The sequence below is a fragment of the Papilio polytes genome, unplaced genomic scaffold, assembly GCF_000836215.1.
Source record: "Papilio polytes unplaced genomic scaffold, Ppol_1.0 DF824158.1, whole genome shotgun sequence".
NCBI lineage: Eukaryota > Metazoa > Arthropoda > Insecta > Lepidoptera > Papilionidae > Papilio > Papilio polytes.
In genome coordinates, this window is record NW_013525046.1 from 1162489 (window position 1) to 1179887 (window position 17399).

The following is a 17399-nucleotide window of genomic DNA, read 5'->3' on the forward strand; positions in this document are numbered from 1 at the left end:
ATCTATTTCTTTATCAGAAAGGCAAAAAAGGTGAACTCATAGTGGTTGCCTCATTGATCGATAAACTACCGAATCTTGGAGGATTGGCTCGCACTAGTGAAGTGTTCGGCATTAGAACATATGTTATCGATAGCCTCCGTCATATCCAGGATAAGCAGTTTCAAGGATTAAGGTATGCACAAAATTACCTTAAGAAAACAACTTTTTTTTATATTACAAGACTTTTTTTTATATTCAAGTGACCACTTGAATCCGCCAAAATGGCGAAGCGACCACTGCTCATAGACATCCGCAATTGCAGATGCGTTGCCTACCCTTAATCGACGGAGGAGACGCACATAAAGAGAATGTTTCCTCTTCCTATGCGTCTCCTCCGCCGTCAAATCCACTTTCCCTTCCTAATCTTTATCATAAAAACCCTGAGAAGGAAAAGGGACCACAATTGGGCTTCCGGCACCACACTCATCAGACGAGACGCGGGATTTCTCGCATTTCACGCCTGTCTTCTGTGTGGTCGTGGTATTACACCGGGCGAGCCGGCCCTGCAGTGCTAAGATGATAAAGCGGGCTCTGCCACTGTAAAAACTTAGGCAACTTCAAGTCGAAAAAATATTAGTTTCCTTATGTTTAGCTCCAACTATAGCTCGAACTAAAGCTATAATAGATCAGTCACTAAAATATTTACCTAGTTTAATATGGATAATAAATATTTCTATTATAAATCTTTGTTTTTTGTATCAAATATTTATGTTTTTTTTTTGTTAATATTTAGTGTATCAGCGGAACGTTGGATTGATGTTGAGGAAGTGAGACCTTGTGGTCTGAAGCAGTACCTCATAGAGAAAAAGTCTGAGGGATATTGTGTAGTTGGTGCTGAACAAACTTCAACAAGTTGTCAACTGCAAACATTCAAGTTCCCGAAGAAGACATTACTGTTGCTTGGGTAAGTTAAAATATTTACTCTATGTTTATATCTTTCTATCCGTCCATGGAATTAAAAAATAAACAAGTAGGCTATGCTCTTCCAGACTATTCTATTCATCTGTCAAATTTCGTCAAGATCTGTTCAACACAGTTTAGGTTACAAACTTTAGCAAACATCCATCCATCCATCCATTGAAGAATTGTGGTACACTCAGCTACATTAATGTGAACACATTTACAAAACTAGAAACTTGTGTACATCTTTGGTTAAAAAAATACATAGACTTACACAAGTTTCTGAAACTGTAAATGTACACATATTTGTGCACCTGACTGTACACATATCTTATATCTTATGATTCCTTTATTCTAATTTTGTCGTGTTTTTAATTACTTTCAGACATGAAAAGGAAGGAGTACCGTGCGATCTTTTACCTCTAATGGACTTCTGCGTTGAGATTCCACAACAAGGCGTGGTTCGGTCTTTGAATGTACACGTCACGGCCGCCATCTTTGTTTGGGAGTATTCAAGACAGATTATGTTATAACATATGTAAATAAATATTTATACCCACTTAAATAAACCAATATTTAATATCTCATTAAAGTTGAAAATCTACAAATATTTTTTTATTACATAACCATTTTATTAGTACAGAATATCTTAACAATATGAGGTAGTAATGTTATTTTAACGGGCTTCACTTCAAATTCTTCCCTGTCTATATCAATTATTACTTCTGGGCCAGATTCATTAGGCAAAAGTTCCACAGTCCGAGCTGCAATGCTGTTAACATGTTCATCTATACCCTTAATTCGTTGCCAACCATCGGAAACAAATTCCGTATAACTGTATTTATTTTTTCCCAGCACAATACTAAGTGAAGGAGTATCAGAGTCACCAATTTTCTGCGGTTGAATCCTTAGATTGCTCGTCTTGAAGCATAATTCATTTAATGTTGCACATTCAGGGTTAACAACCGTGGTTGTGACGGTTTCCGGTGCACTCGGCATAAAGAAACTCCATTTTCTCTTTATTTCGGGTTTTTTCTCTAAACAATTGCTACAACCTGCACAAGGCGGTGTATACTTAATCACTCCACTGCAATTCCAATTCAGAGATTCTTTATAGCCATTGAAAATATATGAAGCATAATCCCTAAGAGAGCCATAAAACCAGTATTTATCCCTTTTTGCTATAGTATCTCTAAATGCACCCCACTCTAGAGAAGTCATCGCATAAATTGGTCTACTTGGTGCCTCTTCTTCCACCATTGGTTCAATTTTCATAGCATCTTTCCAAACTGTATCACCTTTAATGATGGCCATAGATGCTTCTATTAATTGCTTAACTCTATCTACACCTTTTCCACCTTCAAATAAACTGTTACCCAGATTGTTAGTGCGGCCTAATGGTAGGATTCCAAGTGGGAATTGATTTGCTCCATCATTTCTTCTCAATAAACCTGCAAAATGTTTAATATAAAACATTACTTTTAATATCAACAAGGACTTGCCTTGCATTAAAAATTCTTCTGAAATTATGTTTCTAGAGAAACTTAGGAGTGATCTTATAATTGTTGTAAGTCAGTCCATAACCATTAAGTTCTCAAAATTATAATTTGTTAACTAAAAAATTGGAATATATCTGACCTGTAACAGTTTCCGAGAATGTCCCATCCCCTCCAGCAACAATGATGGCCTCTGTTCCACGAAGGGTTTCAACAATTTCCTTAGCATTACCTTCTGATGTTGTCTGTATTACGTCAACCTAAACATAGAAAAAATATTTAAAGCAAGTATTAAAAGCATGTATAATAGCTATATAGTACAAGCAAAGATCGTAACAAATATCTTGATCGCTCAAGGTAATAGCCGCGCTGCACAGTGCTTATCTAAAATAGTGTTCTGCTTGACTCGCGTGAAGTTGAGTTCTACCAATACATCTGAAAACTACTAAACTTTACATTCATCAATTTATGTTACACAACTTACTTGCAATCCAGCTAAATGAAGCAACGGTTCGCAGTATTTCTCAAAATCTCTCTTCGCTTTTCTTTTATTTGCTACGGGGTTTAGTATAACCGTAACCAGGGTTGGATTCCTCTCCATAGGTATCATGGAATCGCCATATTTCACGGCTTCTTGACATGCGGCACGCATCAGAAGATTTATTCTAAAATATAACATTAACCAAAATTAATAATTTACTAACATTATAATACTTTACAAGACAAATTCATTTCACAAAATTATACTAACTCATATTTCTCCTTGATTTTCGCGGCACCATAATATAAAGCAACAACACCTACGACTGATTTCTTCCAATTATTTCTAATTGTTTTACTGAATTTTATTAATCTCTCCATCACAAAAAACTTTCAAACCGTCTTTTGTCTTACATTTAATGCCTTTTTTAGGTTTTGTTTAGGTTATTTTTTATAATTATGTCAAAAACAGCTGTTATTAATTTTCGTTTCATCTGTCGTTGCAGTTTATACCTAAGGCCAAAGATTAAGTATGGAGATCACTACCCTCTATTAATAGAAAGTAAAAGACGTGTATCTATTTAATTTCGCCATTTTACGCTGTCGGTATCAAGCGGTAGCTGTGGAAATGGAATTCGAACAACTAACTCGCTAACATCAACGGGCACGTTTAAGTCGTAGGGAAACAAAAGTACGCAGCATATCCAAGAAATGGCCTTTTTAAAGTGTTCAGTGAGAGGTATCGTCCTTTGTAGACTTTTTAATACTTGTCTTAAAACGTACATGAGTCGTAGACCTCTTCATATACCTAGAAAAGAAAGAAAGAAATTTAAATACTAACTTAGATTTTCAGATGAAAAAGAATCTTTAAATCGTGTTTCAGTTTTATTTGTAGATATGTATATTATAGTTAAATCAATTGAATATAGCTATTCCAAATGATACTATCAATATTCATTTAAATAAATAGAAAAAAATTCTTGAAATTTTATCTCAACCTAAAATGTAAAACTATCTAAGTCTAAGATAAGTCGATATATATGTAGGTAGTTGTTATCTAAGATATGTGATAGGTCGTATCTTGAAAAAATCAGCTTTTGGTCCGTTCCATTTCAAACAGTAAACGCAACTATTGATTTTAGCGACAGCTTATACCATCTTAATTTACAGCCTACCCAAAAGGTTCTCAATTCGTCTGTATTTTTTAATACGATTCCTCACACTCACACCTCTGTCAATAGCCGTTGGCGACAAAAAGGCACAAATACGACGATTTATAGCCGGTCTAAATTAAAGATAACAGCGCAAAGAGTAGTCAATGACAAATGAACGAATGATATTGGAATGATAGGTATTTTGTCGTTGACAACTGAACTGTAGTTTTCGTTCTCGTAGGTGGTGTATATTTTTTATTTGTCAGATATTTTTTCTTGAAATTAATTCATCTACATTTTCATTCGCATAAAATGTTTTTATTGCTTTATTTTTACATTGTACACTAACATTTATAATGAATATTATCAGTGATAAATTCACAGATTGTTGGGTACTTTGTAAATCTAGATCAAATCCAGGAAAACAGTATTATTTCAACACAAGGACTCGCGAATCCTCTTGGATAAAGCCCAAGGTAAATTTTCCAAATAATTTTCTATCCTTCAGTTTTAAATGTAGTTAATTACGTTTAAATTGGTTAATGTTAAATTGAAAGTAATTGTTGCTGTTTTTTTCGAAGGCTGTACAGGAAAAAGAATCTTGCAGTAATGTCGCCATCAAAGTAGAGCCAAATCGTAATGGAGAGAAGAACAGAAAAGAACAAGATCGCAAATGTTGTAAGAAGTCAAAGAACGGTAAGTTAGATCAGAATGGTTATGAGTTATTTTTTAGAATTTTCAATGCAACTAGGATTACGATCTACATATTAAAATGAACACCCTATACGAGTCGTCGGCATTCAATGTTTTAACTCGTAGTGGGTAGTTGGTCTTCAAATACAAAATAGGCTGATAGATAATATGGGTAATAAAAATTCAGAATTTCATTGTAATATATGTTTATTAACCCAAATATTTCATATTATTTATATTAATACCTTATTTTTCATTCCATTTTAATTTTCAGATGTCCAAAAGCAAAAACCTAAACCTCATAACTCAATTTCTCATGGGGGTAGGCAAAATCACCTAAACATAAACAAGAACAAAAATAAATGTTCACAATCATCAAAACCAGCAAAGAATTTAGCAAAGAACAGGTTAACGAAACTGAGAATCCAATTAGCTTTGGAATTGGAGCAGGAAAAGAAGGGAAATGTGTCTAAAAGTGAACCGAAAGTTGAAAAGACAAATAAAGCTGAAACTCCAACGAAAAATCAAAGATCTGAACTAAACAGTCCCAATTTTAATGAATCAAATTGTACTATCACTTCTCAGCTAAGCAACGATAGCAGTTTGTCACCTTCACAGTTTTTTGCTGCAAACAAAATCATATCTTCAATGAAAGCGCAGTTACCGGAAGAGTATGATAACAAAGATGTACAGAAAGACACATTCGCTGATATTGAACAAGGTATATGCAGTAAAATAATAGGATACCCATCAAATGTACATCCATCAACTCCACCGCAGTTTTCTCAAGCTGATAAACTTTTGTCAGCAATTAAATCAAAGCTTGCGTACAAATTGCCAGGAAAGGATAAAAGTGATACCTCGGAAACTGACAGAATGCAGATGTTACGAAGGTTGTCAGATGACATGGATGATACTAGAACTGGAAGACATATTGAACAGATGGATGTTGATGAAGGTGTTACTTTAGTTTATTCAAGGGTATGCAATTTTTTACAATATACCATATCATATGTAACATGTTTACGAAAAATTATATTTTACTTCATACTAGTTGTTGCTTGCGATAACGCCTGTGTAAAATTAATATAACACTAAAAACATAGCCTATGTTACTCACAGATAAATTACCTTTGTAATGGTGAAAGAATTACTAAAATCTGCCCAGTAGTTTTTGAGTTATATCAATACATATAAAAATACAAATCATACCTCTTTATAATATTAGTACAGGTACAGATTATAATTGCTAAGACTGATTTACTTGCTATATTTTCACATTTCCTCTGATGTTGCAAATGCCCATGGGTGTCGTTGACCACCTTTGTGTTCATGCCACTTGTTTGCCTCCTTTTATTATAAAAAAAATTTAGTGGGTCATTGATTATAGCCTATTTCATTAAAATTTAAAACTTTTTTACCCAACTGATAAAGAGGGTAATGTTTTACATGTAAAGTACATTTGTATAAATGTTTATAGTTTTTTTTATAAAAACTCCTATAAAACTCTATGCAGCCTAAATTACTGACCCAATTTTGACGAGTGAGGTGTGATTTGATCTATCTTCTTCCCCTTAGTGTCAAATGTTAAGTCACTGTGTTATTTATTTTTTTAAGTAATGAAATTTGTAATTAGTGTTTATAACTTGTAATTATGAATCTTTCAGGTGGACGCACACAAGCCTAGCAGCAGCACTTTCAGTGCAGCTCCCAACATGTTGAATACAATACAAACAAACGCTGTAATAGTTGTTGATACAAACATCTTCATACATGATCTGCATTGCATCACACAAGTACTCAACTCAAATATAAAAGGTAAGATTGACATGACCTGATGATTGATTTGACAGTGGTAGAGCCTGCTTTAACATCTTAGCACTGCAGGGCCGGCACGTCCACAGTAATACCACGACCACACAGAAGATAGGCGTGAAATGGAAGCAATTCTGTGTACAGTCTGATAAGTGTGGTGCCGGTGTTCTTATAAGGAGAGGATGGGAAGGGGAATTGGATTTGACGGAGGAGGAGATGCATAGGAAGAGGAAAAATCCTCTTTATGTGCGTCTCCTCTACCGTCGATGAAGCGTAGGCAACGCATCTGCAATTGCGGATGTTTATGGGCAGCGGTTGCTTTCCACTTCTGTGGATTCAGGTGGCCGCTTGCTCGTTTGCCACCTTATGTTATAAAAAAAAAGATATGTATACTTTTAGTTGTATAATCTTTAACATAGACCCTTGATAACTTAAAACCTCCATAATTTACAATATTTTGTGTTTCCCTTGGACTTTAACTTATCGAGGTTCTGCTCTACTAATGTTTTTAGATTGTTCAATCTTATGTACATTTATCTAATATTACGGTGAAGCAAATTTTACACACATCTGTAAAGAAAATTTAAAGATCTGTAAAGCCAACTTACATTGGGCCCTTATTGACTATTAGCTGTTCCCATGTGACTACATCCACATGAAATTATAAAAAAATGATTTTATTGTTCACATTTGTGAAGTTATCAATTGCAAATTTTAAACCATGGCAACCTTGCTTCCAAGAGACCATAAGTTCGCAACAACTTATGGTCTCTTTCCCACATTAGGGTTTTTAACCAAATTTACCTCTAAGTTTAACGGCGTGAAAATATATAGCCTATAGCATGACGTAAGAGTAGGGCTTTTAATTAAAAAAGAGTTATTCGAAAATATGCTGTGATTGCTGACATTAGGCAACAAAGCAGAGTGTATTTACGTTTTATTATATTAGTATAGATGTCATCAAGTAACTTAGGGTAGGCTCCGAGCATTTAGTAATGTACTAAGCTGATAATGATTCCCCGCAGGTTATACAGAGCAGCCAACCCTGTTGGTGCCATGGCGTGTGATCAATGAACTGGACAAATTAAAAGACAACAACAACGGCAATGGAGTATTGTGCAAGCGAGCTAAAGCTGCTATGGATTTTTTGTATAAATCACTTCCCGTTGCCAATAGACTGAAAGGTAAGGCCTTTTTATTTTTTTATTGTTTTTTTTTATTCAGTTTTGTCTTACTACCAGTAATTTTTGATTAACCCAGTCTGAAATTCCAGGACAATCGCTTCGTGATTCAAATTCTCACATATTTCCTTGTGAAGTGCCAGATGATGAGATTCTGAACTGCTGTCTGCAGCAAGCGGAGAGAGGCAAATCTGTGGTAATTATTAATGTTTATGATTTAGAATTTTTTTTTAAATTCTCTTCAGAGTGAAACATATATGTGTTTTTATGCATTTTTTACTCTGAAGTGTTTTTTGTACTCCGATATTGAACAACAGCATTTCTTGCTTAATATTTGTAAATTGAGGTGGACTTTTTATAGAATATTTAAGGGTTTCCTAATTCATGCCACTTGATTGCAATTTACAATGGAGGGAGAGTAGGCTATACAGTAATACCCCGCTTTTTTTAGGGATACGTTCCGAAAAAAATCGCGTCAACTGAAATTCGCGTATCGAGTTTCATGATTAAACATTGTCAATATTTAATACAAAAAAAAATACAAATCATTTTAATCTATCATCTTATTTCTAAGAACACTTTTTTTTATGGAAGAATACATCTATTGTCTTATGGGTAGCGTTTATTTACGTTCTTGTAAAATACGTTCATAACACCCAACACTGTTAATTGTTTGACACATGGTGAAGACACGGTCATCATTATCTATAGTAGACGAAGGTTAGGGGAGGGGGTGGTTCCGAGCCAGTGCCATTTAATAGCTTTATTCGGTCCACAATGTGGCAGGCATATTCTGAAGATTGGATTAGTGATTCATTTTTTGTTAATTCAGGAATGTTGTAACAAACATCCAGCAGCCTACATAACTCCTCATTTCTTTTCTGTATGTAAATAAATAAAAAAAATATATATATCATGTCTCCTGACAGAGAACATGGGGCAGTGTTGCAGTAGGTGTGATGGTTTGAGATGTATACATGTGCATGTATCGACATGTTATGGGTAATGCGAGGCATTTGAGCGGGAAATTTGAAATTTTTATAGTGAAATGATCGCGTTATAGTGGGTGTTAGTGCAGTGTTGGTGTACTGCGAGCAGGTGCTGCTGTCGAACGACAAGAACCTGTGCAGCAAGGCGGTGGTGAACGGCGTGGCGACGTGCGGCGCGGCCGAGCTGAGCGCGCGCGTGTCGCCGGCGCCGCACGCGCACCTCGCGCTGGCCGCGCTCGCCGCCCTCCACCACTGCGACCGCACCATCTACCAGCTGCTCGCCAATATACTAGAGGTCAGATATTTCTATCTATACTATTATAATAAAGCGTAAACGCACACTTCTTTGTTGCCTAAGATGTCAGCAATTACAGCATTGTTTTGAATAATACTTTTTTTAATAAAAAGCCCTACACTTACGTCACGCTTTAGGCTATATATTTTCACGCTATTAAACTTAGGTGGTAAATATTTTGGATAAAAATCCTAATGTGGAAAAGAGACCATAAGTTGCTGCCAACATCAAGAAAACAAAATTGCCATAGTAAGGTAATTGGTATTTGGACATTTGCAATTGTTTATTTGACATGTAAACAATAAAAAAAAATCATAATTTTATACGGATGAAGCCGCTTGGGAACAGCTAGTACCTTATATTCTTATATCATACTCCATACTAATATTATAAATGCGAAAGTTTAGATGGATGGATGTTTTTTGTAGCCGGCTGAATGGATTTAGATGAAATTTGGTATAGGTGTAGAGGATAATGTGGAAGAACACAGAGGATACTCAGTTCTGTTTTTTGTAGTTCCACGCGTACGGAGTCACGGGCGAAAGCTAGTCTATACTAATACTATAAAGAGGAACGATTTGTATTTTTTCTGCGAATTGAAATAACTCAAACACTACTGAGCCAGTTTCAAAAGGTCTTGCAAAATTAAAAAGCTACATTATCAATGAGTAACGTAAGCTATATGTTTTTCCAATTCATGTGAACGAAGTCTCGAGCAACAGTTAGTAATCAGTGAAATTAAAAAAAAAATTACTATAACACGAGAAAACCTTGAAGAATTTAAACACTGATTGTTTAGTTTTACTCTACTCTCTGTAATGTCTTGTGAAGTTTTAGAAGTTTCTGTATTTTTCTGTGAATTTCTAGAAGTTTCTGTATTGATCTTTGAAGGTCTAGAGATTTCTATATATTTCTGTGAATTTCTACAGGACTTGAAATAATCTGTGTAGTTCTAGTTTCTGCAACATCCTGTGCAGTTTTTAAAGTTGGTAAATTATTCTGTGAAGTGTCTGTGATGTGTGTAATTGTAGAAGTTTCTGTAATGTTCTGTGTACTTCTAGAAGTATCTGTGTTGTGTTATTGTCGAAGTGTGTGTGTGCAGACGGAGATGCGGGCGCGCTACAAGGCGCTGTGGGAGCACGTGGTGTGCCGGCCGCCGCCCTGGCAGCTGCAGGACGTGCTGTTCGCGCTGCTCAAGCACTGGATTGCTGTCTTCCACGAGGTCTTCCCCAGGATCGAGGGTCTGCTCAACGACCTGAAGAAAACATACAATCATATCAAAAACAAAGGTAAATAAACCTCCGTTATAACTCCGCATAAGAAATAACGAAGCGGAAGAGGCTGCGGAGTTATCATTTCTTGCGGAAGTTCCGCACATGCGGATACGGAAGTGTAGTTCCGTTACAACCCTAATAGTAAATTTCAAATGACAATACAGGCTCATCAGGTTTTTTTTAAATGTATATTATAAATAATATGCTTTGACTTTAAAAATACTACTTCAATGATATAATAATAGACACTTTTGTTGTAATTTATATGTTAATTGTTTTTTTTTTTCAATCTATCTTTCATATTTTAATTATAAATGCATAATATTTACAGTAGAACCTCGATAAGTTAAAGTCCAAGTGAAACACAAAATGTTTTAAGTTATAAAGGCTTTAAGTTATCAAGGGTCCATGTTATAGAGGTTTTGGCTGATGGGAAGGGAACATATTTTTTTGAAATTATAGAGGTTTTTGTTACCGAGGTTTGAGTTATCGAGGTTATACTGTATATTTTTTAATTCTCTCCAGATCCGAAGACGCTTGTGGAAGCAGAAGTGTGTAACTTCAAGGAATTATGTATAGAAGTTGCAAAGAAGTGTCAAATTATACCGGAATATATGGAGCTGGCTAAAAACACGGTGGACAGACTTAACAACGTGAGACAGACTCGCGGACAGAATAATATCTCCGTTATGCAGGCATTTGAAACTGTATGGATAATATTCTCTAGTTATTGGTAAGATTTTTTTTTTTTAATGTAATTCATATTATTTACAAGTTATTGCTTGTGACATTGTTCACGTGAAATATAAAAATATAGACTACGTTACTCAGTAATAACGTAGGTTTTAATAGGTCAAAGAATTTTTAAAATTGCCCCAGTAGTTTTTGAGTTATTTCAATATATACAAAAATACAAATCTTTCCTCTTTATAATATTGCTATAGATTATAAATATACGAGCTGTTGCCCGCGACTTCGTCCGCGTGGTATTAGAAAACATACGAACTATATAAATTACAAAAAGCTACGTATCCCGGGAACCGGACATTTCTCGGGGATGAAGCTTATCCCAAGTGTACTACAGACTTTGTTTTATATCTGTGCCAAATTTCAATAAGATATGTTGTACCGTTGCAGAATGATCGAGTAAACATTAAAAAACTAAACCTGTGCCAAATTTCATGGAGATCCGTTCAGCCGTTTAGGCTACAAACTCTAACAAACATCCATCCATCTATCTAAACTTTCGCATTTATAATATTAGTAAGATTTATGCAGCTGACTGTACACGTTTGTTAATAGATTAATAGTCGAGAATAAAACAGCTTTGAAAATTGTATGAATTTAAGTGGCTTAAAATATAAAAATATAACAAAAAGACATTGAAATAATACTTCTTGATATTTAGATTTGTAACATAACTTTAACAATCAAAGAAGTATCAAATAATTTATATCTCGTGTGAAATAAAAAAATGTAGCCTAAACTGTTAAGCGTTTTAACGGCGAAAGAATTTTTGAAATCCTTCTAAGTAGTTTTTACGTGAAAAAAAACTCAAAATGCATTTTTTTCCTTTTTACATTAGTATAGATAGATAAAAAAGTTCAATTCCTTGTACATATAGTTTTTTTTTTTAATTCCAGTGCGAAGTTGTGCCGCTGCGTGGGCATTCCCCACAGCATCGAGGACCGGCTGCCGGCCAACGAGCCCGTGGAGACGCTGCTCAGCAAGTACTCCATGCTGCGCAACCACATCATATCGTTCAACCACACCATACAAGGGTATGTTATCTATTTCTATACTATACTAGCTGTTCCCATTCGGCTTCATCCGCAGAAAAATAAAATTTTTATTTTACCGTTTACATGTGTCAAATTATCAATTGCAAATGTCAGAATGACGTGACATGATGACAATCCATGGCAATCTTATTTCCTTGATGTTGGCAGCAACTTATGGTCTCTTTCCCACATTAGGGTTTTTATCCAAAATATTTACCCCCTAAGTTCAATGGCGTGAAAATATAGCCTAAAGCTTGATATAAGTATAGGCGTTTTTATTAAAAAAAGAATTATTCAAAAATATGCTGTAATTGCTGACATCTTAGGCAACAAAGAAGTGTGTGTTTACGCTTTATTATAATAGTATAGATTATAGTTTGTCCAAATAGGATTTACTAGTTTGTTAAATGACGCATATAAAGTATCGAATTAAATTTATATGAAGGCAAATGCCGTACTTAATAGACAGATATCGTAGTGACGTAACAAATACGTATTTAAATAAAAAAATATCTTTATATTATTATTATTGTATCTTTCAGAGTACTGAATGTGGATAATTCAAGTGAACTATTAGAGGGACGTATAACTAATTTGGAGACGGAACTGAAATCCAGTTTGAACCTGAACGGGGGTGAGAGCGGCGTCATCTCGCGGGACGAATTGAACATCTTTTGTACCAAGAACAGGTATGCAAAATAAACTTTATTTTTATATACAGAGAGTTGAAATTTGTTTGTCTACTAGTGTTTGAAAGTACGATTTTTTTTGTTTTTTTTTTAATGCATGTTAAGGAAAACTATGTTACATAAAAGCATTTAAATAATTTATAGAGGAGGCAGAGTACAAAATTTTTCACCGGTACTTTCCCTGAATGGTAACATGTAATATAGTATTTAACAAAATTATAATCTTTTGTTATAAAAATAAAGTAGCGTCGTAATATAAAATATAATTTTTTTTATGTTTAATGATAGCTATTTGAAATTTATTATATTGACGATTGATATTAAAAATGCTTCAAGTGAAGTGTTGCCTGCCTTCTCTATATATTTGAATGTCTTTGGTGATGTCAGTTGTTATATGGTTTTTTTTTATTTTTTTTGTATTAAATAATATCGTTCTTTCCAGAGATCTATTGCAAGACGCTACAGCGAATCTGTCGACGCTTATCGAATTATTAGACGTTTGCAAAAATAATTTTCATTAAATTTTTAGATCTGTGATTTACTGTACTATGTATATATGTATATAAGCTTGCACAACGCTTATGTATTTCTACACATTCATACACATATATTTAAATCAAAATATCGTCGGTAAAAATGGAAAAAATGGCATTTTTTCAAATTTTTCCTAAATACTGTTAACATTTTTATTTGGATAAACATTTTAAGAAATTAAACGTGAAGCTTCACGCTTATTATTTAAGCTAAAAATATTGATTGTTTTTTAGTAATAATCAGATTTTTTGAAAAATTTTTGAAAAATGTAATTTTTTCTATTTAAATGACGATATAAGTTTGAATAAAGAACAGATTTAATAGTTTTTTGCGTTTAAGATTATTTTTATGTGGTTTTGTATTTGTTAATTTTATTGTAACTGCTTACAGCCTAAACTAGTTAACGCATTTTGACAAATTAGGTGTCATTCGATTAGTTTTCTTCTCCAGAGTGTTATAAGGTATAAAATATTAGCATGAAACGCATATAAAAGACGTGGTAATTGAAATTCTAAAAAAAAATTAAAACACCTAGTTCAAACTAGCTGTTGCTCGCGACTTCCTCACATATAAATTACCTTTCTAACGGTGAAATATTTTTTTAAATCGGCCCAGTACTTTTTGAATTATTTCAATACATACAAAAATACAAATTTTTCCTCTTTATAATATTAGTATATATAAATTGTAGTCGATATTCGATATCTAAATATATCAGTGCAAGTAAAAATAATATCATTTGTCAAATAATCGCAGAAAATCATTTAATTCGTCTATAGTCTGGCAAACTTATTTGACCCGGTCATTCAAACTAAAGACATCTTACCGTCGCTTTTATTGTCAAAAATCACAAAATCTTTGTACTATAGCTGTTTTGTAATTTTCTCTGTACATTTCAATAGATTTAAATGAGCTTCTATATCTTACCGTTAAGCTTGTCCTCGAAAAATAACTGTTTCCTATACTAATATAATAAAGAGGAAAAAATCGATTGTTTGTATTCCATAAACTCAAAAACTACTGAACCGATTTGAAAAATTCTTTCACTGTCTAAAAGCTAGACTATCCTCAAGAGATATAGGCTATATTTAATATTAGATTTCTTTAAATTCTGCATTTATTAGCAATTTGGAGTTTTCGGGATTCGAACCCAAGACTAGACATTGTTAATATTTTTTTTATTTTATTAAACAGTTTTCATACCAATCTTCTGAGATACGAGATCTACCACCGATTGTTTTTTAATTAATAAGTTTTTAATAATTATTTTTAGTTTTAGTTGAATCTGTTCTCTATTTAAACTTTAATACCAACATAACAGAAAAACTCATTAACAAACATACGGAAATATGCTAACTATATAAGTTTCATAATAATTATTAATGCTATGAAATTGTCATTTAGATATAAAGGAATTTAATGGAAATGAGGAATTATATACATGCTTTTGCCCGTGACTCCGTGTGGAATAAAAAAAAGTAGTCTGTGTGCAGACTATCCTCTCTAAGCTAAATTACAACGATATCCAATTAGTATTTTAGGCTGTAAACTCTAACAAACATCCATCTAAACTTGCGCATTTATAATATTAGTAAGATTTCATTTACATACATTGTTTTTTGTTGTCTATTGATTATTTTTTTAAAGACTTTTGTTTAAACGTAACTACAGTAGAACCTCGATAACTTCAAAAAATAATATGTTCCCTTCCCATCAGAGCCCAAAACCTCTATAACATAGACCCTTGATAACTTAAAACCTCTATAACTTAAATTATTTTGTGTTTCCCTTGGACTTTAACTTATCGAGGTTCTGTATATGAAACTAGATGTAAGTGAAAGATACATAGTTGTTTTTCAAAGTAACTAATATTTTAATGAAAAATTTTGGATGGATGGATGTTAGTAGTCTTAAAGGCTGAATGGATCTGAATTAAATTTAACACATCTGTAGAAAACCACGGGAAAAATATAACAGCGTTATTGTAATAAAATTGTTAATATCTTACTGATATTATAAATGCGAAAGTTTAGATGTTTCTTGAGTTTTTAGCGTAAACTGCTAAACGGATTTCGATGAAATTTGGATGTAAAGAATAGTCTGGAAAAACGCATAGGCTACTTAGTTTTTTTAATCCACGCTATCGGAGTCACGGGCAAAAGCTTGTATTTTATAATTTTTCGTATCTATTGAATCCGATTATACTTTATCAGCCTTACTAAACGCGGTAAAGTTAAACTTGGAATAAACTGACTATAAGCAAATATTAGTACAAATTTTCCTTAAACTCAGTTTAAATCTACGTTTAAATGTAACCGCGTTCATTTAGGTTGTATATGTTTAACGTAAGAATCTAACTGTACTTTATTAAAGATTTTCATGTCGTCTCTTTCATATTTCTAGTTAAAAAAGAGACAGATATGTCTGATGCGTGTTTTTTAACTTGAATCGACGTTCTATTAAATTTGGTAATTGTTATTTGGCAGTTTAATTTTCGTCACGTATCTTGTAGTTTTGTCCAAGGTTATTTGACCCGGTTCCAGTTAAGTTATGCCTACTAGCTACTAAGTAACCAAAAAGATATACAGCTGTTTTTTACTGTGCTTGCAGGTTTTATGTTTTTAGGATACCTTACCGGGCCGGAAAACCTTGTCGCACTGTACTTTAGTCATTCCATGTTAATAATGTATTTGTAACTTTTTCATGTCATTTTGTAAATATTTACTATTATAATACGCTATATGTAAGTGAAATAAGCTTTTCAATGAAATATGTGAAATAGGTTTTTTTTTATTTCAGTAAAAAAAATACGACTATACCATTCAATGATTTTGTCTAAAAATAAAGGATCGTCCATTAATCGCGTGAGAAAGGAATAAAACATTAGAAAGTATTACAAAGCCTCCCCCTTTATATAAAAGAGATGTCATCAGAGAGAGAGAGAGAGAGAGAGAGAGAGAGAGAGAGAGAGAGAGAATTGCATTTGTTAAGATAACTCCCTAAAAGGTATATATATATTACATATTAAAATTATAATTTATAAATATATAAAAATTAAGATGGTTTCTAAAAATATCACGTGATTAATAGACGAATTTTACCTGGGTATTTTTCCTTGTATACATTTACAGAACTTTGTAAACTTCTATAGACTTTGTTACAATATCACATTTATTTTGTCATCGAAAGTGTATTCAAGTTTTAGGGCCTGTCCCACCAAATTGTAAATTGTCTGATAACAATCCAATGTAATATGTGATGGAAATATCGGATTAATAACTTTATCTGATAGTGACGTCATTCAAGCTATCTGTGACGCTATCAGCTAGTGGTGGGACAGGCCCTGTAAATGTTGATATATTTCTGCGGCTGATTGTACATTGTTATGCGATTGAACAGTGTTAATATGTGTTTTTTCTTAATAAAACGGGTCTGTTATGAAAATATTGTTAATTTTATTTATTCCCATTTAACGATCTTAATAAAATAGTGTTTAAATTACGCCAATTTTATTTATTTCATATAGAGAAAAGATTTGAGTTTTGGCATTTTTGTACGAATTGAAATAACTCAGAAACTACGGGGCCGATTTCAAAAATTCTTTCACCATTCTAAAGTTTTATCAGTCAGATAAGTATTTACTCAACGCCTACACATCTGAAAGCACAAGTAAACGACAGCAGAGACGAAAAGACAGCAGTAGCATAAGTACAACAGCTGCAGCAGTAATTGCAGCAGCTACAATAATAATAGTGCGCGAGTTTATCAAGGCCACTAGAAACATTTAATACAATCTGATCATCTGACGCCTACATGGATATCCACTATAACATGTCAAAAAAATCCTTGGTTTTACACAGAGAAATCACAATAGGGAATATGCATGTATTTTTTTCTTTTTTTAAACGATTCTACTTGTTATAAAATAACCACAAAAAAAATATTAAAAACAAAAAGTCAAAAATCGATTTTTATTATTCCTGGTACAAAAAATACACGAAAAACAAAACAAAACAAAATACACCAAAAACAAAATATTCTCAAAAAAACAGTACACTAAAAAGTAACGAAATAATTCC

General features: G+C 33.2%; 3 protein-coding genes across 3 annotated transcripts in view; 2 read left to right on the forward strand and 1 right to left on the reverse strand.

Moving 5' to 3' along the window:
- LOC106111613 overlaps window positions 1–1541 on the forward strand; it is a 6979-nt gene extending 5438 nt beyond the window's left edge. The window contains exons 5-7 of the mRNA XM_013293746.1: window positions 18–172; window positions 773–943; window positions 1325–1541. Coding sequence (XP_013149200.1) covers window positions 18–172; window positions 773–943; window positions 1325–1472 — 474 coding nt within the window. The 3' untranslated portion in view covers window positions 1473–1541. The remainder of the gene's footprint in view (window positions 1–17; window positions 173–772; window positions 944–1324) is intronic.
- Window positions 1500–3412, reverse strand: LOC106111614 (acylglycerol kinase, mitochondrial). Its single transcript, XM_013293748.1, has 4 exons — window positions 3187–3412; window positions 2920–3100; window positions 2578–2695; window positions 1500–2390 (listed from the first exon to the last, which is right to left on the reverse strand). Exons 1-4 carry the CDS (start codon window positions 3294–3296, stop codon window positions 1558–1560), a joined length of 1242 nt encoding a protein of 413 aa, XP_013149202.1. The 5' UTR covers window positions 3297–3412; the 3' UTR covers window positions 1500–1557.
- Window positions 3413–4293: 881 nt separating this feature from the next.
- On the forward strand, window positions 4294–13466 carry LOC106111632 (transcriptional protein SWT1). Its single transcript, XM_013293767.1, has 12 exons — window positions 4294–4545; window positions 4651–4765; window positions 5037–5743; window positions 6430–6580; window positions 7603–7761; window positions 7851–7954; window positions 8857–9042; window positions 10145–10331; window positions 10842–11049; window positions 11960–12097; window positions 12640–12786; window positions 13229–13466. The coding sequence occupies exons 1-12, from the start codon at window positions 4426–4428 to the stop codon at window positions 13305–13307; spliced, it is 2301 nt and encodes a 766-aa protein (XP_013149221.1). The 5' UTR covers window positions 4294–4425; the 3' UTR covers window positions 13308–13466.
- The last annotated feature ends 3933 nt before the right edge of the window (window positions 13467–17399 follow it).